The following is a 23,349-nucleotide window of genomic DNA, read 5'->3' on the forward strand; positions in this document are numbered from 1 at the left end:
TATTATTCTCCAAACTTACCAGATAACATTCTAGTGACTGAAATTCTTTTTAAAATACATATTCTCTTGTAACAGTTTTAGCAGAACTAGTAACTACATGAAAAGTAAATTGTAACATTCGATGAAGTACAAAAATATCATAAACCGCAATAGTGTCTATCGTGTTACTCCGTATACGAACAATCATATCATAATTATAAATATATCAAGTCATCCTCACTTTTAAGGATTTTTTTTTTTTGAAAGATTAAAGAAGCTAATGTGTTTTTTCTTTTTCCCGTATATTGAAAATAATTTCTACAGAATATTTCTAAACAAGTTCTTAGATGGCTGTAGCTGTAAAGCAAAAAAAGACAGCCACAACGGATGAATCCCAGATGAAATCTACTAGAAAATATAGAATTCTACGTCCCGCTCTAAAGTTATTCCAAAATTTTCAACGAATGATAAAACCATTTATAAAATTTGTAATAAAGCTATCTTACATTATTAAGCAAACTAGAAGATGCCAATTCTAAACACTTTAACAGCATCTGATGTTACAAAAAGAAAATACTAACAAAACATTTTTTTTATCAAATGAGGAATATTCTGGATTACGAAGTAAGTAAATAAATAACGTTCTTTTTTCAATCTCATTGAGAATTTAGTGGGTTTGGCCGAATTATCATGACTACCAATGCTTTCAAACCTATCTTTAGTTAGAATTAAAACTGATTTAAATCTCAATTAATACGAAAACGTCAGTTATGATATCTCCTAAGGTATACCTTCTAACGAACCATTGGGGACAACTAGGCTAATAATACTCAAATCTGCACTATGGTAAAACGAAGGGGCAAACGAAAAAGAATGTGGACTACGGAGTCGATAGAATTTCACTTCATAATCGTTTCAACTTCCAAAAGATAAAATTAGAAAGAAAATAATATGTATTACCGGTTTGAAGCTCTTCCAAAGTATCACCAGAAGTTCCACTCCTCTTTTTCCAATTTTGCTTAGTACGTGACACTTTCATTGTAACACATGGTTCTTTTAATTTATTTCATTTCTTGTTCCTTCGTTTTGGAGTAAAAGGGGTAGTTTCTTTTTAAAAATTAGTATCTCTTGACATTTCATTTCAAACGAGAAAAAATAAATTTGAGTATTAAAAAACAAGCACAAAGATGCAATTATATAGCAAAGATAAGATCACGTGTGTTCTATGGAATTTCTAAGGTGCCATTAATTCACACAAGAAAACAATGGCAAATAATTCACAATCATCATAACCAGGTTGCGATGGGTGAAAAAGGACTAGACATATATGTCAAAATATCAGAGATACAAAGTTCAAAGAATATTGACAATGAAAGTCAACCCATAAGCAAAATCATCAGATTCACCCCAATTGTTCTAGGTTTCACAATAATACCAAAGGTAGAGGAAGAAAGGAATACAAAATTTAAAAATAACTACCAAACAAACTAGTGAATAGACACCAAACAGGCAAAAACTAAAGAAAACAGTACCATAAAATAATGCAAACAAGAGATAATAATCAACCAGCCAAAGCTAGTACCCCAAATGATGTCTCAACGGCAAATAGAAACCTCATCAAACCTATCTGCCCTGTTCCCTTCTTTTTTTTAAGTTTATACTAATAAATTTTGAGTTTTTTTTTTAGTTAATGGGGTCCTCACTTGGCCATCATGACTTTGACAAACTCCTCATAGTTGATCTGACCATCACCATCAACATCAGCCTCACGGATCATCTCATCAACTTCCTCGTCTGTCAGCTTCTCACCAAGATTTGTCATGACATGGCGGAGCTCAGCCGCAGAGATGAAGCCGTTCTGGTCCTTGTCAAACACACGGAAAGCTTCCTTGAGCTCCTCCTCAGAGTCGGTGTCCTTCATCTTCCTTGCCATCAGGTTAAGGAACTCAGGGAAATCAATGGTACCGTTCCCATCAGCATCGACCTCGTTGATCATATCCTGAAGCTCAGCCTCAGTTGGGTTCTGTCCAAGAGATCGCATGACGGTTCCAAGCTCCTTGGTGGTGATGCAGCCTATAGAAACATATTCAGTAGGATGATTAAATTAGGCTATGGAAGATATCACTAATAGGTCTACAAATAAAACATATATATTTATCAAAGCCTGCATTCATAACATATCACTTGAACAGAACATTGTATGAATTAAGACTAAATCGAGAGAAATATGCGATTCCCGTCACGGAAACAAAATCAAACATCAAAGCACAAATCATGGTAGAAAGTACAATCTTTAATAATATGAAAAGGACCAGTAAAGTAAATCTTGATTTCGTGTCCAATACACGAACAAATCATTCAAAGGTAAATCAAATAAAATACCCACAAATGCTAATCAAATCAAAAGACGTAAACAAAAAGCAAAAGGAAATGGAAAATTACTATCTCAACATGGAAACAATGTGACCTTGTACAAGAAAATGCATGAATACAACAGTGTATAAAGTTCATCTTAATAGATCTTAAAAGTAGCATAATCGCATCAATATGATGGTGTTTCAACCTATTTTGACGTAGTAGTACAAAATAGCAATTATAACACAATCACCAAAAGAGGCACTGCTCACAAATAATTACCAAATAAACCAATTACCATAACACATTAAAGTCAAAAAGATGAATCGTAGATCGAAATTTAAGAAATGAAAGAGACCAACCCAAGTCAATGGTCGAGAAACAAGTTTCAAATCCATGAAAAAATTGCAAAACACATCAACCACGATCTGGGTTTTAAATGATCAAGACAGATCAAAACGTAACCAGCCCTAAAACACATAGCAGACCAAAAATAATAAAACTTAGAAAACGGGATCTCGACCAGGCTCAGAACCCAAAATAAATTTTAAATTTTTGTAAAAAAAAATCCAGTCAACAGAAGAAAAGATACATGAACTTGGTCCTAATACAACAAAATCACAAAATTAATGAAATAAAACCATGTAATAACAACAATAAAAGCACCACGAAAACAAGTAGATCTGAGTATAGGGAGAGAAAATTAAAATTATAAAGGACAAAAGAGAAAGGGATCTGAGAAAGGAGACCATCGCCGTCCTTGTCGAATAGGCTGAAAGCCTCCTTGAACTCGGAGATCTGGTCATCGGTGAGCTGATCGGCCATTGGAGAAAAGAAAAGTGGGGGAAAATAAGGGAGAGATAGTGTGTTAGGGAGAGAGAGGTAATAATATGAGTTAAATGTGGAAAATTAAGAAAGATGTTGATGCTATTTATATATCTATGATAAAGGATCCTTACGGTCCACAGGGCATCCCATTCTCTCTCATCCGCACGTATTCCTTTTCTTCTTCTCTAAATCTCTCCTCTTTTACCATTTTGCCCTTTTCTGGTGTTTAATGTTTATTATTTGAAGATAATTAGGGATGTAAAACCGAGCAGATCTATTGGGTCAATACGAATATGATAAGTTTATTAAACGAAGATAAGCTACAATAAAATATGGGAAATTCCGAAAAATACATTAACATTAAAAAAAAAATAAGCTAGCCTACACAAATATGGTATTTTTATGAAAAACACACCTGGGCAAAAGTATCAATACGGAGTAACCGTAAAATATAATTTTTTTTGTTAAAAGTTTACAGATTCGTGCAGAAAAATATTTTTGTAAACAATATTTATAGAATAATTAATTGCTAATTTTTCTTATTTTTGTAACAAAGGTTTACAAAATTAATTTTATAACTAAAAAAATTTACATTTGTGACTAATATTATAAAAATAAATTGTGAATTTAGTTAACATATTTGTAATAAAATTATATAAAACTAAGTTTGTAACTAAAATATACAATTTTATTATTGTAACTAATATATACAAAAATGTTAAATTGCATTAAACAAGTATCATATATTTAAAAAAAAAGTGTAACTACTAATAAAAAAAATTATATTTTTTTAATATATAATAACTTATGTAAGAATAAATATTTATTTAATATTAATAATTATATTTATTTTAAATATTTATAAGTAAAATAAATAAATTTATAATTATTATTATTAGCATTCAAAAAGTATAAATTAACTCAAATTAGTGATGAGAAAAAGACAAAAAAAAAACCTAAGTGTAAAAATTGGAAAGAGAAGAGTGAGATATCATCATATATATATATATATATATATTCATTTTGCAGTGAGCAAACAAAACTTATTTAGTTATAGGTATTATATAAATATATTTTACAGTTTAAAAGTGTGGCAGTGAGCAAACAAAACTTATTTAGTTATAGGTATTATATAAATATATTTTGCAGTTTAAAAGTGGCAGTGAGCAAACAAAACTTATTTAGTTATAAGTATTATATAAATATATATAGACATCTATTAGTTTGAGGATTGTTCTTAATTGCAAACAAATTTTGAGGGGAAGAGATGTGTTATACGGCAAGTAAGAACAAGTTTTATCGTAAATGTGTAATTATTTTAATTTACAGTAAAGTGATATTTGTGGTGAAACTATCTAATTTAAAATATGTTTGCGGCAAAAGTACTAAATTTAATAAATATTTGTAGTGAAAGTACCAAAGTTATAAATAAATTTAATACTATGTAGGCAGACTTAACGACGAAACAGACGGTTGTACTAAACTGCATCAACATAGACGAAAGGTACTTTCGCCGCCAAAAAAATAACGTTATCTCAAGTTATTATAGTATATGTTTAAAAGATAACCATTATGTATCTTAAATTGTTTAAATGGTAACATAAATGGTTAAAGAATAAATGAGAATTTTTCTACACAAATTTTGCAATGCCCACCTTTTAAAGGATTCACCTCGCAATTTTGTAATGTGTATTTCGAGAATGTTTATATCTTTAAATATGATAAATGTAAGTTTAATGGAAATTATTGTTCTCTGTTAAATTTTTATTATTTTCTAATGTTAGTTTTAAAATCATCTAAATAAGATAAATAAATTCTTTTTTAAAAAAAAAAAGTAATGAAGTCATCTAATTATGGTAAATAAATTGAAAAAAAAAAGTCATAAATGAGCCATAATAATTTCTCATCACATATTTTAAAATTTCATATTAAAGTTTTTAAATTACTCTATCTATTATGTTTTCAAAACTATAACTGAAAAATATTTATATACTTAAATTTATTATTTTCTTTCTTTTATTAATTATTTATTTTGTCATTTAACGTATTTTGTTTATACAAGCATTGAAATAAGATATAAATATACATATTTTCTTTTTTTTCGTTTATTTTTTTAATGAGAAATTATTTATTTTTATTTATCTAGCCATTAATTTAATAATATATATGTTATCCAAAAAATCAGAAGCGAATGACGTGGCAAGCATTAATTACATATGGCCGACACATGGAAGAATGCGTGTTCGACTATCGACCAGGAAAGCACCCTGTATCAGGCGATCAGTTTTTCATACGACCAGGCTGGTCGTATGCACTTTATACGTGGAAAAGATCTTGGGCAGTTATGGTAGAATCCGAGATTCTCTCCCATGATTTCCTGAGTATCCGATTAGTTAGGAAATAATATCTGTAACAAATCAATGTAACCTTTCCCTGAGCTTATAAATAGAAGAAGAGGACTCAGGGAAGGGGATCGGGCTCTATTTTCTCTTTTCAGACTTCTAAATCGTTTGTGACTAGAAACTATATTGTATTTGTTCTTCAGAGGCTAGTAAAACTCATTGAAACCGAGTTCTTTGATCACTCCTTTGAATCTCAATCTAATAACAATTCAAGTGGACGTAGGTCATTACCAGATCCTGGTGCCGAACCACTATAAACTCTTGTGTTCTTATTCTTTTCGTCATTACGTTCTTTTCAACGCATTCATACACGTCAAGCAAATTGTGACTCCGTGTCAGTTGCCCAAATCTAGGGTCAACATTCTGGTGCTTTCATTGAGAGCTTGATTTATCATTGTTGAGAAAACCAATGGCGAAAACTACAAGGAAAGCTGGACAGGTCGCCGCCGCTGCACCATCAAACCCACCTCCTCCTCCTCTCACAAGCGTGGCTGAGGATGAGCCACATTTGGATTTTGAGGAGGAAGAAATGGATGACGCAACGCTGAAGAGTACCCTGGGGGCGTTGCAGGAAGAGCTGGCTAATCTGAGGGCCAGTCAAGAGATTGCCTCCGAAATTATGACGCGGCAGCAGCAGGAGATTGAACGGCAGCGCGCGGAATTAAGTGAAAGGCAGGCGGAGATGGATCGTCGCCAAAGCAAGGCCATGGCAGCCCTACAGGCAGGCTTGCAACTGGCTAGAAATCAGGCCGCACCTGTCTCGCAGCCTGACCAGCCTGCAAATGGGCCACCTCAAAGGGGTCCTAATCCTAGCCCACCAATCCAGCCATTGAGCCCGCAAAGGCCCGAGCAGCCTCAAGCGCCCCATGACGATGTCCCGCTGGACCCTGAGGCACAGCCACCATCCCAGGCTGGTCGTGGCAATCCCCCTTAGCAGAGGCAGAATAGGACCAAGCATCAGCCTCGCAGTCCTAGACGCCATAGGGGTGATGAGCCAAACCTACCGAACAGAGGTTAGAATCCTCCTGGTAACAGGAGGAACTCAGAGTTAGGCTTTGCGGTCCGGGGTCCCCCACGACATGATAATGCACGGGGACACAACGACCAGCGCAGACCACCCTCTAATGCTCGGGACGTGTCAGCCAGGGATGGAAATCAAGGAAACAGTCGATCCCACCACAGCCAATCGAGGTTCAGAGATGGCCATGGGTATAATGAGGCCGACTCAGGCATGGGTATAATGGAGCCAGGTGCCTCAAGATGACCAGCCCAAGATGCTGGGGGGCAGCCCAGGCAAAATAATATCTTCAACCGGCTCGGGGGTAGCGAGCAGCGGAGAAGAGACGAGGATTTGAGAGACGTACTCAACGATCGCTGCGAGCGGCATGGCGAGAACATCCCCCCAGCAACGGAGGCTACAATGATTCCTGCCGCTGTACAGGCCCAGATAGATGCCCCAACCAGGCAGTGCAACAGCTGGTCGGGGGAAGGACCTCTTATATCGACCACGATAGGAGGAAAGGCACTCCTTTCGTACAGAGGATAGCTAATGCAGAAACTCCAAGAAAATTCAAAATGCCTACACTTCCAAACTTTGACGGGTACGGAGACCCAGTATCTCATGTCAATAAGTTTGAAATACAAATGGACATTCAGAAAGTGTCCGAAGACGCTCGGTGTAGGATCTTCCCTGCAACACTTTCTGAGGGCGCGTAGGAGTGGTTTTTTAAGTTCCCTCCTGCAAGCATAGTTTCCTGGGAAAAGTTTGTAAGGGAGTTTTACGGACAGTTTTATGCAGGTCGTGTGCATCCGACCGAAGCAAACCAGCTGGTGGAAATTCGCTAGCAGGATGGAGACTCAGTGAAGGACTACATCCAGCGCTTTATGCGAGCAGCAGCTAGAGCAAAAACAGTGGGGGATGAAGGAAAAATGATGGCCATAACCGCAGGGGTTAGGCGTCGCTCCCCCCTCTGGAAAAGCCTCTGAAAGGAAGGAGTTAGAACTACCCAGGAATTCTTGGACCGGGCTGATCGTTACATCAAGCTTGAATATGCCATTGCCGACGATGGAAAGTGATAAGAAAGCAGCTGAGCCCGCCAAAGCCACCAATGGGTCCAAACCTAACGGCAAAGGCAACGGGAACGACAGCGGCAATGGCAAGAATGGTGGAAAACGGCCGTATAACGAGCCTTCCACCTCCGACAATAAACGAGTGAAGGGTAACCGTTATGAACCTCGGTTCACTAACTACATTGCCCTCGTTGAGTCTCGGGGAGAGGTTTATCAGGCCACAAGTTCTAGTGTTCCATATAAGAAACCTGACCCCATTCGAAAGGATATTTCGAAGAGAGACACTACCAAGTTCTGTCGTTACCATAACGACTACGGACATGACACCAACGAATGCAACCAGCTGAAGGACGAAATCGAGTTCCTTATTAGACAAGGACACTTGGAGAAGATACGTACGGGCCTCGGGAAATTCCCAACGAGAAGCTTCGGGTAGCAACGAGCAGGCGCCCATGCGCCAACGCTCGCCGCCCTTACAGCCTTCCCCCGTGACTGGCACATTATTGACCATTTGTAAAGGCCCGCACCTCGCGGGAAATAGCAGGAAGGCCAGGGAACGATATGCTCGGACCCTGCGCCACGACCAGGACATCGAGATGATGACTGTGGAGGACCGCGCGCCAAAAAAGGCTCGATCAGAAGAAGGCGAAATAACCTTCTCTGATGGCGATGCCCAACACGTCCGATTCCCACATACCGATCCGCTGGTCGTGGATATCCAGATGGCTAACATGATGGTAAAGAGAGTGCTGGTCGATACAGGAAGTTCGGTGAATATCCTGTATAAGTCTTCGCTGGAACGCATGAAGTTGTCCGTTAAGGACCTGGAGCCCTGCAACCAAACGATATACGGCTTCTCTGGAGAAGGACTCGCCCCCGCCGGATTGATCAGACTACCGGTGATGACAGGTACAGCGCCTGCTACCAGGACATTACTCGCCACTTTTGTAGTAGTCGATTGTCCTTCGGCGTACAATGCCGTCATTGGAAGGCCTATACTAGTTGATCTACGGGTCGTCATCTCTATGTGGCACTTAGCCATGAAGTTCCCAACGGACGCAGGGGTAGGACGCGTGTTGGGGAACCAGAGGGAAGCCAGGGAGTGCTACAACGCCTCAATCACAAAGGAAAAAAGGGGAAAGCCAAAGAGCCCTACCTCAGATAGGTTGCAGATGGCAGTTGATACACGAGCCCAATCTGGTGATGGAGTCACCAAATAGGGTGTTGCCCAAAGTGGGGATAGAGACTTAGATCCTCGCTTTGGGGATTTTGAAGAGAACATTGGACCCGTCGAGGACCTGGAAGAGGTCCAACTCGATGAAAAAGACCCGACCAGAGTTGTGAAAGTCGGGAAAAACCTAGAACCCACCACGAAGCACGCACTGGTGGAATTTTTGCGGAAGAACCAGGAGGTTTTTGCCTGGTCGCACAAAGACATAGCTGGGATAGATCTTGCAGTTATCAACCATGTCCTAAATATAGACAAGACTTTTCCACCCGTGCAACAAAAGAGAAGGCTGCTCGATAAGGATAGATCGAGAGCCTTAAAGGAAGAAGTTGAAAGATTAAAGGAGAATGGGTTCATCAGGGTGGCATTTTATCCATCATGGGTCTCCAATCCAGTGCTGGTTCCCAAACCTAATGGCAAATGGCGAACCTGCATGGATTTTACAGACCTCAATAAAGCCTGCCCAAAAGACTGCTTCCCACTCCCAAGAATCGACCAGCTGGTCGATGCTACTGCAGGACAAGAGATCCTCTCGTTCATGGATGCATATTCGGGCTACAACCAGATCAGCATGCATCCCCCTGACGAGGATCACACCAGCTTTCGGACCGACACGGGCTTATATTGCCCTTCGGACTGAAAAACGCAGGTGTGACTTACCAGCGGCTAGTCAACCACATGTTTAAAGAACTGATCGGAGTAAACATGGAGGTATACGTAGACGACATGCTAGTAAAGTCTAAGAAGGAAGAAGGACATATAAAGGATTTACAAGAGTGCTTTGATGTATTGAACAAGTACTAGATGAAGTTAAATCCCCTCAAATGTTCCTTCGGAGTTGGATCAGGGAAGTTTTTGGGGTTCATTGTAAATTCAAGAGGAATTGAGGCCAACCCCGACAAAATAAAAGCCCTGATCGACATGAAATCGCCAGAAAGGGTCAAAGATGTACAAAGTCTGACCGGGAGAATCGCAGCCCTAAGTAGATTTATTTCGAAATCAACAGACAAGTGCGTCCCTTTCTTCAATCTACTTAGGGGAAATAAGAAGTTTGAATGGACAAGAGACTGCGAGCAGGCATTCCAGGACTTGAGAGCCCATATGGCACAGCCTCCCATCTTATCAAAACCAATCGAAGGAGAAACTTTGTTTATTTACCTGGCGATTACTGAAGTTGCTGCTAGCGCGGTACTAGTGCGGGAGGAAGAAGGCATACAAAAAGCGGTCTACTATGTAAGCAAGAGGCTGATCGGGGCAGAACTGAGATATCCGCCCATTGAAAGGTTAGCATATTGCTTAATCCTGGCCTCTAGGAAGTTGCGCCCTTACTTCCAAGCCCATCCTATCACAGTTTTAACTGACCAGCCCCTACGACAAGTCCTCCAAAAACCAGAGGCGGCTGGGCGATTATTAAAATGGGCAGTCGAACTAGAGCAGTTCAATATAACTTATTCACCGCGAGCAGCAGTAAAGGGACAAGTATTGGCTGATCTTATTACAGAGTTCACAGAACTCCCAGACAGCGAGCAGTGTGGATCGCCTAGTGCGCCTGAGCCTCAAGAGAAAGCTCCTTCATGGAAGTTATTCACGAATGGGTCGTCCAACGAATCCCACGCAGGAGTGGGGGTGATATTGATAACGCTGGAGGGGCATCGATTTCATTGCGCTATTAGGTTCGACTTCGCCGCGTCAAATAATGAAGCCGAATATGAAGCACTCCTCGCTGGATTGAGAATGGCGAAAGACATGAGCATAAAGACGCTTGATATTTACAGTGACTCACAGCTGGTTGTGAACCAAGTTCTAGGAGAATATCAAGCGCGAGGCTTAAAAATGGTGGCCTACTTGAATAAAACAAAAGACCTGCTAGCCCAGTTCACAGAGTACACCCTCCAGCAAATTCCACGAGATCAAAATTCAAACGCAGACGCCTTAGCCAAACTCGCAAGCGCGAAAGATGCAGACACTTTGAACATCGTACCAGTAGAAAGATTGAGTGAGCCAAGCATACAGGCGGTTGAGGCCAGTATGGAAATTCGAATGAAGGATACGTGGATGGCACCTTACTTGGAGTATCTGAAAAACGGTGCACTACCAACAGATAAAAACAAAGCCAGAACTCTACAGAGGCAAGCTGCTAGATACATACTGGTCGATGGTGTTATGTACCGAAGAGGATATTCAATGCCACTACTCAGATGCGTTACACCAGAAAAAGCTAAGGAACTCATGAAAGAGGTGCATGAAGGTTTCTGCGGGGATCACGCTGGGGGGCAGAGTTTGGCAAAAAAGATTCTGAGGCAAGGCTACTTTTGGCCAACCATGAATGAGGATTCGATGGAGTTTGTACGAAGATGCGATAAATGTCAGAGGTTCTCCAAAATTCCACGAGCAGCTCCAAACGAGTTGAAACAAATGCAGAGTCTGTGGCCTTTTGCTGTTTGGGGCATAGATTTAATTGGATCTCTGCCAACGGGAAAAGGCGAAGTAAAATACGCAGTCGTGACAGTTGATTACTTCACCAAATGGGCCGAAGATGAACCACTCGCTACCATAACGACCAAGAAAGTTCTTGACTTTGTCATCAAGAACATTGTGTTGTCGATATGGTTTGCCCAGAAAGATAGTTTCAGACAACGGAACCCAATTTGACAGCAATTTATTTACGGACTTCTGCAAAAGACACGAAATTATTAAAAGCTTCTCTTCAGTTGCGCATCCCCAAGCAAACGGGCAGGTCGAGGCCGTGAATAAAACTCTTAAGGATACACTAAAGAAGAGGCTCGAAGATGCCAAAGGAGCATGGCCGGAACAGCTGCCTGAAGTCCTCTGGTCGTATAGAACATCTCAACGAACAGCAACGGGTCATACCCCATTTTCCCTAGCATACGGATATGAGGCTATGTTACCTGTCGAGTTAGATCCCCCCTCACATCGACGTATAGCATACGACCAGGACCAGAATAACCAACTAATGATGGAGTCCCTAGACTCAATTGACGAGATACGGGAGAAGGCCCAACTCCGAGTTGCTGCATACCAGCAAAAAGTCGCCCGGTACTTTAACTCCAAAGTTAAGGAAAGAAAATTCAACGTCGGTGATTTGGTGCTACGACGAGTTTTCTTAAATACCCGCAACCCCACTGCTGGAGTACTCGGACCAAACTGGGAAGGACCATACTAAATCGAAGAAGTCCTTCTTCCGGGCACCTACAAACTTGCACGCCTAAACGGAGATCTCGTTCCACGTTTTTGGAATGGAGAACACCTGTGCAAGTATTATCAGTGAACAGTCCTTTTTAAAGAACTGGCTTGTATAAAATTTTTCTTTTTACAAGTTTAGCAAAGAGGGTTAGCCATGTTGTATGGCTAATCGCTCGTATATGTAAGATTCTATTTTAGAATCACTCGTAAAGACATGTTTAGTCCATTTTTAATACGAGAATATAAGGGACTGTGCACAGCCAGTCATTCTTGCCAACTTTTGTGAATTTATTTTTACAAGTATTTGTTCATTACGTGTGTTGTTTTGCTATATTACAAGTATTGAATTTTGTATCGAGCAGAAATGTTCACACAGGTCGTGGTCAAGGCAAGTGACCAAGGACCTAAAGCTCCTCGATCACTTGGGGGGCATACAAGGCACATCGATAGCAAAGCATACCGTGAGGTATGTAAACACATGAACAAAATAAGTGAAAGCATGCTACAGTACTTAGAGTATTTTTCAAAATTTATGATTTTGTTAAATCAAACCAAAGTACTATGCTAAGTTCGGTCATGCGAACATGTATTATAATAGAAATATTATAATATCATTAAGCCAACCGTTTACGCCGCGAGCATTAGTGCTCGGATGTAAATATGAAATTAAAAGGAAAATCCTTACATCGTGAGCAGTACTGCTCGGATGTAATTGTTCAAACATAAGTAAAATTAGCTGTCCATGCAGCAATAAAAGGAAATTGTCTTTACAGAAAGGCCTGTGGGCTGCAAAAATTGTGAAAGATAAAAATATAAGTTATTTCGGAGCAGGAGCATTCTTGTCAGCTGGAGGATCATCTTTGGCACAAGCAGTAGGGGTCTGGGCTTTGGCCCTCTTTTCCGCCTCAAATCGAGCAGTGTATTCCGCCATTAGCGACTGTTGCAAGTTCTCAGCTAAGTAGTCGATGTTGGCCCCCTGGTTATGTTTCCAGAAATCATAAAAGCTTAGGAAGGTGGTTTCCTTATACTTCTCCAGATTTCTGGCACCGTCCTCCTCGAGCTTTTGAATGCGCTCCTCAAGTTCCTTGACCCGCTTCCCGAGCCTCGTTACCTCATCCCTGCTGGCGGTCAGATCAAGATTCAACTGCTTACACTCTCGGGTATTGAGGACAACACTCTCCCTCCATTTTTTCCGCTCCTCGTTGGCTTTTTCTCGGGCATCTTCACTCTCCTGAAGCTCTCGAGTAAGAGTGGATTGGTCCTCGCATAACTGCTCGTTTAGCTTAGACAACTCCTTGTTCTCCACAAGCAGCTTGCTGTTTTCCTCGAGCAGCTTGGCTTTCTCATCTTCCAGCACTTGCTTAGCCTGGGCAAGCCTGGAGTCAAAGTTCTTCTCTCGAGAGACCATTGCCCCAGCTCGGCGCCAGCTAGCAGTCAAGGATAAAAACCCCTGAAGGTAAAATGGGTTAAGTAAGGAAGTTTAGCGTAAAGGACAAAGCAATAGGAGACAACTTACACTGGCTATCTCGTTCAACCCTCTGTTGATGATGTCGTGGATATCCATTGTCGCAGTGTCATTGATGGCGACCTGGGAGCGCTTATGCTTGGAGAGCTGATATATCCTCCCCCCGGCCATGCCAACTACATGGCTGGGCAGGGAGCCTTCGGACAAGTGATCCATGGCCTCTTTGTCTACGGCCTTCGAGGAGGACCGAGGATCAGCAGGAGAAGGAGTTTGCTGCTTGGGAGCAGGCGGATGTGTTAAGTTCTCTTTGGAGGGAGCGTTTGTGGAAGCATTTTCTGTTCGGGCTTTCTTCGCTGGGGTCTTGCTACTTTCCCCTCGGACCCTTTTACCATCCTTCGGGACAGAAGCTTCGGCAACAGCTTGATAGTGTGCAAAGAAGTCCCCTGAATTCATGCCTGCGCAAAGGATAACGTTTAAACAATAAGCTTAAAGGATCGCAAAGAAACAGAAGTTAGAGTGTAAGAGTTGCAAAAGTAAGGTACCCGAGCTATGCCTACTGGTCGTAACATTATCTACAGAACTACCTAGTTCCTGGAAGAAATCTGAATTTAAAGAAGGAGCGTTCCTAAAGTTGCCGTCCCCGTCAAATAGATGGACGGGAATGGGCAAGTTATTTAAAAACGAGAATTGTGTACCGTGTACATCCGACGAGTCGTCAGACTGTTCGGCAGGCTCAGTAGCCTTTTGTTTCCCCTTGCCCTTGGGGACCGACGGTTCTGCTGCTCGATGGGTAGCAGCAGGCTCCATGATAGTAACCCCAGTTGGCCTCCTCCTAGGAGGTGACTGAGGCTGCTGTTCGGGACCCTGCTCGCATCCCCCAACATGAACACCACCCGCCGCAGGTTCACTGGTTGTAGGTGGAGAGCCCTTAAGGCCAGCCAACCTAAGGTTAGCCTCAGTGATCAAACTTTTTACACTCTTAGCAGCATTGGACATACTCGCTAAGAGTGCTGCCCTCGACTCCATTCCTGGAGTGGGGGTCGGGCGCAACCATGGACCTGGAATACAGTGGAACAATAGAATGTTACGACAAGAAAAAGTTAAAGGGTAGGAACTTCTGGTTTAAGGCTCATTATTTTCCTTACCTCCTCGGGTGAACGCCAAGTTGTTCGCAGCAATATCAGGTGTGAGGAAGTACTCCAAGTGATACTTCCCAGCATTAGAGATATGGGTGGTCTCGGACAGGAAGGTGCGTCCAGTCTCTTGATGGCAAAAATGAAAAAACCCTGTACCGTCTTGGTTAGGGTTGGATTTGAGGTCAAATAAATAATTGACCTCGTGAGGGGAGGGGGCTGGCCATTTCTGGATTTTGTAAAGGATGTAAAGCACAGTCAGCATCCTGTATCCGTTTGGGGTAATCTGGAAAGGGGCCACCCCGAAGTAATTAACCACCCCTTGAAAAAATGAATGCAAAGGTAGGGTGACACCCGCCTCAAGGTGGTATCTCGACCAGGCGCTATAAGCCCCACCCGGAAGGTTGGCTCGCTGGTCGACAGTAGGTCTGACTAGGGTCACCCTCGTCAGATTATACTTGGTTAAATAATTGGAGACCATTCAAATGGTCACCGTGCTCGGAGCTACCACGTGCCACTCGACAGCCGTCTGGTTGGCATGGCGAGGTCAGGCACGTGCCTGAACTTCGGTCTCAGGAGGAAATTCTCCTCGACCACTGGTTGAGGGGGCGTCAGCAGGAGGCTGACTTTGAGGAGGGTCGCGTCTTTTTCTGGCCTTGGTTTTTGTTCTGGCCATTCTTTGGGTAGGAGCTGGTTGAGGATTTGGTTTAGGGCGTGAAAACGGGATTTCTGGAATCAATGTGGATGGATTCTCTTCGCCTTCGAGCAGCTGGGCTAGGAGTTCATCTTCGATAGGTCTCTCTCCCCCCCAAGGGTCTTGCATATGAACTGCAAACAGACAATGGAGGAGATCAGACATAATCCGCAAAGTGGTGTGGGGAAACTGGGATAGCGTTGCTCGGGCCTAAGTAGCCAGCAGCATCCTAATCCTACGCCGACTTCAACGTGGATAAATCAAATCAGAAAAGGAAAGAAAAACATTTTCTAAAAAGAACCTTTTTCAACTCCTAAAGGGCGGCAAAATTTCTCAGTTTTTCTTTCGTCTAGCCTAAAGGGTGAAACTTTCAACAGCCTAACAACCCAAATCAGAAACTCTACCTATCAAAGTCATAAACAGACCCATACCAGGTATAAAGACGCACTTCTACCGAATATCAAGTGGTTCCTATCAAAAACCCTAAAAACCCTATTCAAGAACGCAGCACATCAGAGTAGAAAAATAGCATGCATGGCATAACACAGATAAAAAAAGAACAGAGTTCTTACCTGGGCGAGAAGATGATTCGGAGGAAGGTAAAAACTTGAATCGGAAGACCTGCAACACAACGTCGGACTGGTTTTCGGAGCTCTGAACACTGGTGCAGGTTCTTGAAGACTTTAGCAAAGTTGATGAATAAAAAAATTTCTTGAAGAAGAAGGAAGATCTACTTATAAAAAGCAAAGGGACAACCAAAAGGCGGTAATCATCGTTTCTCATTTTCAAGACGTGGGGAAGTGGACAAGCCGTCAAAATTACCTTTTTGGAAACTGAAAAGGCTTGATTAGACATAATTATGTCACTGTTTACAAGAACACACGGGGGTTCTGACAGACATCATGGGGATATGAACAGTTATTCCCTTAAGTTTCTTCGTTACTGGTCGCAACAAACAAACTTGGGGGGCAAATGTTATCCAAAAAATCAGAAGCGAATGACGTGGCAAGCATTAATTACACATGGCTGACACCTGGAAGAATGCGTGTTCGACTATCGACCAGGAAAGCACCCTGTATCAGGCGATCAGTTTTTCATACGACCAGCCTGGTCGTATGCACTTTATACGTGGAAAAGATCTTGGGCAGTTATGGTAGAATCTGAGATTCTCTCCCATGATTTCCTGAGTATCCGATTATTTAGGAAATAATATCTGTAACAAATCAATGTAACCCTTCCCTGAGCTTATAAATAGAAGAAGAGGACTCAGGGAAGCGGCTCTATTTTCTCCTTTCAGACTTCTAAATCGTTTGTGACTAGAAACTATATTGTATTTGTTCTTCAGAGGCTAGTGAAACTCATTGAACCCGAGTTCTTTGATCACTCCTTTGAATCTCAATCTAATAACAATTCAAGTGGACGTAGGTCATTACCAGATCCTGGGGCCGAACCACTATAAACTCTTATGTTCTTATTCTTTTCGTCATTACGTTCTTTTCAACGCATTCATACACGTTAAGCAAATTGTGACTCCGTGTCAGTTGCCCAAATCTAGGGTCAACAATATATTTATATAAATTTTTTGTTGGCTTAAATTTTTTTTTAAATTAAAGAATTAAAATTTAGTCAAATAAACTTTTTAAATTCATAGTTTTAATTTTAGTAGTGGGGATCACCAACTTAAACAAGGTTCATGACCTTTGTCCAAAAGCTTATTTCCCTTATTCTGTAAGCACTAAGGGAACTCATTAGAAGATTTATAAAATAAATGTTACAACTCTATACAAAAAAAATACATGTAAATAAAAAAGAAAAGATGATATAGTGAAGAAAAGATATAACTCAAAACAATCATAATATAAGTAAGTACAGAAACTAGAAAATGAAATAAGAGCAAGGAAGAAATAAAGAACACTCTTACCTCACATAACCTTAAGTGTAGAGTATTGAGGATCACCAACTTGAACAATGTTCAAGACCTTTATCCAAAAACTTATTTCCCATATTCTCTAAGCACTAAGGAAACTCACAAATAGATATAGCTCTTCGGAATTATTAAGCCTTTGGTGAATTTCTAGCAAAATGCTCTAGTGGATAGAAATGGTGTGTCTTGCAAGTGAGTACTAGATTTCTATTTATAGAGTTTTGAGACACATTTTGACTTTCAAACTCACCAACCCATTGGGCTTTACCAATGTTAAGTTGAGTGTTTATGGAATTAAAGGGAATATATGGGAGTTACTAGAAGTGTTTGTAACGCCCTGGATAACCAAGACCGTTACACTGTGTGTGTTGAAATAGTGCGAGACTTACTAATCAAGTCATTTAAATAAAAATGTGAATCTAATGACACAAACAGATTAGGTTTGAAAGTCTTTGGTTATAAACGAATAATTTTCATTAAAGTAAATGTTTGGTACATGGGATCCCAAATTAGGGTTTAAACAACATAATTACAGAATTTTCAAATCTTATAAATAATCAAGCCACTCTAATGGAAAAATACACGTTTTGGGTTTCCGCCCCTGTACAATTCCTCGATCGTGGCGGTCGAGCAGCTGACAATGTACACCTCACCCCTATAGCTCTCCAACCCATGGTCAACTCATCTTACCATTGCCTTTACCTGCACCACTTAGCACCTATGAGCCAATGCCCAACAAGAAAACTATAACATCGTAGCACAATAAATATCTATAATCAAATAAATCACAGAGCATAACCAAATGATTCACAAGGCGTTAATCAATTATCCAGCAAGCTATAGCATTCACTTAATCAAGAACACCAGTTGACAACTAATGACCCAGCATCCAGATATTCAGCATATCATATACATCAAACTAACAATAGTACACATGTCATGCAATAACTAGGGTCGACGCCCGTAGGCCGCACCCTCTATTTAATCCACTGTCTTTGGCTCGCTTAGGCCAAGCCCAGTGTTCACTCCACTGACTCCGGCCCGCTTAAACCGAACTCGGTGATTATTAAGCTGTCCTTAGCTACCAGTGGCTGAGCCGCGCCCTGTGTGCAAGTATTGATTTCGACACTCTTAGGTCGTTTGTCACATGTCCCCATGGCATAATACCACCTCATGACATTCATAAAATTATAGGGACTCTTAGTCCCAACATATTCACATGGTTTATCACAATCATATAACAGTGCATACAAATATAGGGAACACATAGTCCCATCCTATCCACATAAACGGGTGCAGTTTTCTTACCTTTAATCCCAAGTGCTTTGATTAAGAAAGACGACCCCCGAGCACGATCCTGCCCCGAGCCCAAGCGTACACCTAGTCACAACCATGATAAAGGATTTCCATCAATAACTGTATAAAGGTGTCCAGATAATGTTCTAACCTCCGGGACATCGAATTCCACCAAACACAGTAGTGGGATCGATCCCAAGCACCCTAGGTTAGGTTCCTGCTATTAAAAACTCCAAAAGGCCAAAAACGCCCTTAAGAGCCGCGGTCCAAGCTTCCTATGTCGCGTCTTGCCCCTGACTAGAGGCTCAGTGTAGCGTCCCAAATTTGCTAATAAGGCTCAGAGCCTTGGTTAGCATGCCTGGAAGGCAGTAATTGAATTATTTTGTTAATATGTGAAATTGATAAATATGTGATTAGAAATGCATGTTTAGGGGAATTGAATATGCATGTGGGCCCCATTTGGTTTCTAGGGGCATATTTGTAATTTTAGCCCGCTGAGGGCATAAATGTTATATTTATGTGTATTGTGATTGATACCATGTGTGAGTGGTGATATAATTGTGGTGCACGATCCAAGGCGGTCCTAGAGAGCTGTTTAGCTTAAAAGTCACAATAGGGTCAAATACCCGGCTTGGGAGGAGCTTAGGGGTATTTTGGGAATATTACAAGTGTGTGGGAATTATTGAGTAGCGGTTAGTAATTCAGGAATGGTTTAGATGTGTCGGGATTAAACGGGGATCTTTAGGCATACTCGAGGACTTGGCGGGATGTGTTAAAAGACTAAATTACCCTCGGTGTTATATGAGGATTTAGGTTAGCTTAAGGGGTAATTGAGTCATTTTGGGAAAATGGATATACTCAGTTAAGGGCTGGGGAAACACTAGAAGCTAGGAGTGCACACGGGACCCGCAAAACCCGAAAACCCGCAAAACTCGAACCTCGAAAACCCAGTTTTTTGAAAAACCCATCAATTTCGGGCTTAACTCGACCTAAACTCGAAACATATCGGGTCGGGTTCGGGTTTAACAATTTTCCACAGTCAAGTTCAGGTTTAACCCGAAACCCGAACTAAATTTAGAGAAAAAAAACCTCAAATATGCTCTGAATAAGTCTCTCTCTCATCTCTCAGACTCACGGTGCCTTCTTCTCTTTCAAACTTTTAGTTCAGTTCAACCAACTGCCCAGCCCCTTAGCCTTACTCACGCACGACGTCGACCGGACCGAGAGCCTCCCTCAGCATAGCCAAGCCCCCACCCGCACGGCCAGCCACCACCAGACTAGACTAGATCGCCTCCCTCCCTCTCCCTCACTCACGCGACATGCCTCGCCGTCGCCAGGCCAAGCCAGCCACCACCTCCACCACAGATCGCTTCCCTCCGCGACTCCGCCTCCCTTGGTAAGTTATGTTCTTCTTTCTTGTATCTGTTAAGTTAAGTTTAAGATTATATATATATTAATAGATATGTATATTAATAGATATATATATTATATATACACATTAATAGATATATATATATTCAGATCATATCATATATAACAGAAACATAATTTATTTAAAAATGATATTTTTGAAAAAAAAAATAGTATTTTTGAAAAAAAATGGCATTTTTGCAAATTTGGGCTTTTCGGCCCAAAACACAAATGGCCCAGCCAACCCGAAATGAAACCCGAACCCGAACCTGAGTGAAACCCGAAACCCGAAAAAACCCAAAAATTTCAGATCGGTTTCGGTACCATTTTTCTCAACCCGAAACCCGTAAAACCCGAACTTGATGAACCCAAAACCCAAAAATCTGACCCGTGTGCACCCCTACTAGAAGCACTTAGCCAAAAAAAAAAACAGAAGAAAGAAAAAAGGAACCAATTCTCTCTCTCTCTCTCTCCCATTCGGTTCTCTCTTTCCCTCTCCTTGATAGTTGAGAGCTTGAAGAATCTTGAGGATTTTAGATTAAGGAATTGAAGAATTTTACTTGCTTTGGCTAGAGGAATCAGTTCAAGGGTGTGTTTAACACAGAGGTAAGGTTTCATCCCTGTTTTTCTTTAAGTTTCCAAGCATGTTTTTGAGAGTTTGAGAATGAAAGTTGAAAGCTGGATTTGTGGCTTGTTATTGTGAGAATTCAGCTTGGGAATCAAAGGGGTTTAGCTTGGAGTTGGATTTTGTAACGCCCTACCACCTTAGAGTCATTACTAAGTGAGTTTAAAATGTGCATTCAACTTGCTAACCAAGCATTTATCTCAAAAGTGTAACTAAACTGTATTAAAATCACATACTTTGAAAATGTAATCATTCATTGAGAATTGTAAGTGTTTTACATTAGGGATCCCAAAAATACCGTTTATAAATATTTACAACTCAAAATATGTTTTTGGTCGACTAAACGACAAAATAGAATCCAATACAAAAAATCTTCCAAAAATACCCCTGGCCGTGGCAGCCAGGCAGACCAGACATGTACGCGTCGCTTCACGCTCTCCGTACTCATGGTTGGCTTACCTTCCCTTTGCCCTTACCTGCACCACAGAGCACCCGTGAGCCGAATCCCAACAAGAAAACCCCACACAAATAGAGAACATATGCATATCAATCACTCAGCATACAAACAGGCCATCAATAGGCTATACACATACGACCATGCTGTCCCAGGCACTTTACCAGGCCCTAGGTTCGCGGTCCACACCGTAAGAATATCCCATGTATCCTTTAGGGTCTTGCCCTGGCAACTCACACTCCGCGTGCTAAACGCTGCTCCTGACCCCTTGCCGCACTCGGCCTTGCACTCCACATGCTTAACGTCGTTCTTGGCCTCTTGTTATTCCCAGCCTTGCCGACCTCGGCCTGAACCGTTCCCGGCCCTTGTCGAACATCTACACATATACATACATAACACAATGAAGCAAATACCAAGCATGAATAAACTCAATCAAAGGGCTACGCCCTGTAACAAAATCATTTAGGGCCTTACCCTGCATACCAGCTCTACGGGAACAATAGTTTTCTTACCTGTGTCCCGAGCTTCTTGAGCATCGAAATCACGAGCACGGTCCTCTAACCTAAGCCTCGCTGAAAACCTAGTTACAACACACACATAGCACCCTCATTACTAACCGATTTATAATCATCTTCTGGAACAAATCCCGTGCTCTCGGGACCTCCCGTTTCCCCCCACAAGGTAGCAGAAGCATCCCCCGAGCCCCCTGAGCAAAAGCCTAAAAACAGAAAATTTCCCCTGCCCAGAAATGGCCTAGCGCCGCGGCACTAACCCATAGGGGCCGCGATGCCCAGAATGATGCCCTTCCCCTGATGCATCCTAGCACCGCGGCATGGAAGAACAGAGCCGCAACACCCATACGCAAACCCAGAAATCTGGGTTTTTCCCAACATTTTCCCCGAGCCAAAACACTCCCAAATCAATACCAAAGCATACCTAAGTCTCAAATTCAATCCAAAACCCCATATAGACCATCTAACAACTCATAAATATCAACAACAAGCCTAGACACACATTCAAACCCATGATTCACAAATTGGTTTAAAACTTTATAAAACTTAAACCAGAACTTACAAAACTTAAACCACCCTTCAGAAATCTTAAACCACACCAGCAATCAACTTCAAGGATGCGCAAAATTCTTACCTTAAACAGGGATACGACCTTGAGCCACCACCAAATCCACTTCCAAGCTTGACTCCCTTTGATTCTCAAGCTAAATTTCACAATTACTAAGCCAAAACCCAACTTTCAGTATTCAACCCAAACTCTAAAAACAAACTTGCAAGAAACTAAGATTCAGAGATGATGCTTTACCTCTGGACCAATCTTGGCCTAAGCTTGACTCTAGCTGCCCCAAACTCAGCCTTGAACTCCTTCCTTGATCTCAAGAAACTAGCCCTTCCTCCCCTTCCCTTTTGCTTCTTGGTTCTCTCTATACTTCCAGCAGAAAGTTCCTGAATAGCCTAAGTGTAAGTAACGTGACTAACTCCTCTCATCCAAGTTAGTCCCCTCCTAAGGACAAATGGCTCAATTGCCCTCCTTTCTAACTTGGTTTCTAGCTAATCCTCAAGGGCATTCTAGACTTTTCCTTAATCTCTTGCAATAATACCACTTTTCCACTTTATATAACTATCCTCAAGAGTTACCTATGGTTACCCAAGTTACCAACGTGCTACTAACCATTCCTCAATAACTCCCACACTTAAGTTATAATATTCCCAAAATACCCCTAGGCTCCTCTCGAGCCGGGTATTTAACCCCGTTGTGACTTTTAGCGAAACAGCTCCCTAGGACCGTCTCGGAACGTGCATCATAAATACATCACCATTATATCACATATATCACATTTATGCCCTCAACGGGCTAAAATTACAAATATGCCCCTAACAGCCCAAACGGGGTCCACATGCATATTTAATCGCCTAAACATGCACTCTAATCACATATTCATTAAATTCACATATATTAATACAATATAACAATTATTGCCCTCCAGGCCCGCTAATCAAGGCTCTAAGCCTTGTTAGCAAATTTGGGTCGCTACAGATTTGGAGGAAGCTCAAGGTCGAATTCTTGTATAAGGTAAGAACTTCATGCATTTATGAGGTTTATATTCTGAAATGGTTTAATTTTTCTGGTTTGGGGTTTAAGTTTGATAAATTTTTAAACCACAAGGTGATTTATGGGTTTGATAGGGTATTTGAGCTTGTTGTTGTTGTTTCTGAGTTGCCATACAGTATATTTGGGGTTTTAAGTTGATTTGGGACTTGGGAGTACCT

The 23,349-nt window shown here is 41.3% G+C and overlaps 1 protein-coding gene across 1 annotated transcript; it reads right to left on the reverse strand.

Annotated features, from left to right (window-relative positions):
• Nucleotides 1–1,355: 1,355 nt before the first annotated feature.
• Nucleotides 1,356–3,256, reverse strand: LOC133788803 (calmodulin-7). Its single transcript, XM_062226402.1, has 2 exons — nt 3,084–3,256; nt 1,356–2,052 (listed from the first exon to the last, which is right to left on the reverse strand). The coding sequence occupies exons 1-2, from the start codon at nt 3,157–3,159 to the stop codon at nt 1,679–1,681; spliced, it is 450 nt and encodes a 149-aa protein (XP_062082386.1). The 5' UTR covers nt 3,160–3,256; the 3' UTR covers nt 1,356–1,678.
• Between the last annotated feature and the right edge of the window lie 20,093 nt (nt 3,257–23,349).

Source organism: Humulus lupulus, chromosome 7 (assembly GCF_963169125.1).
Source record: "Humulus lupulus chromosome 7, drHumLupu1.1, whole genome shotgun sequence".
NCBI lineage: Eukaryota > Viridiplantae > Streptophyta > Magnoliopsida > Rosales > Cannabaceae > Humulus > Humulus lupulus.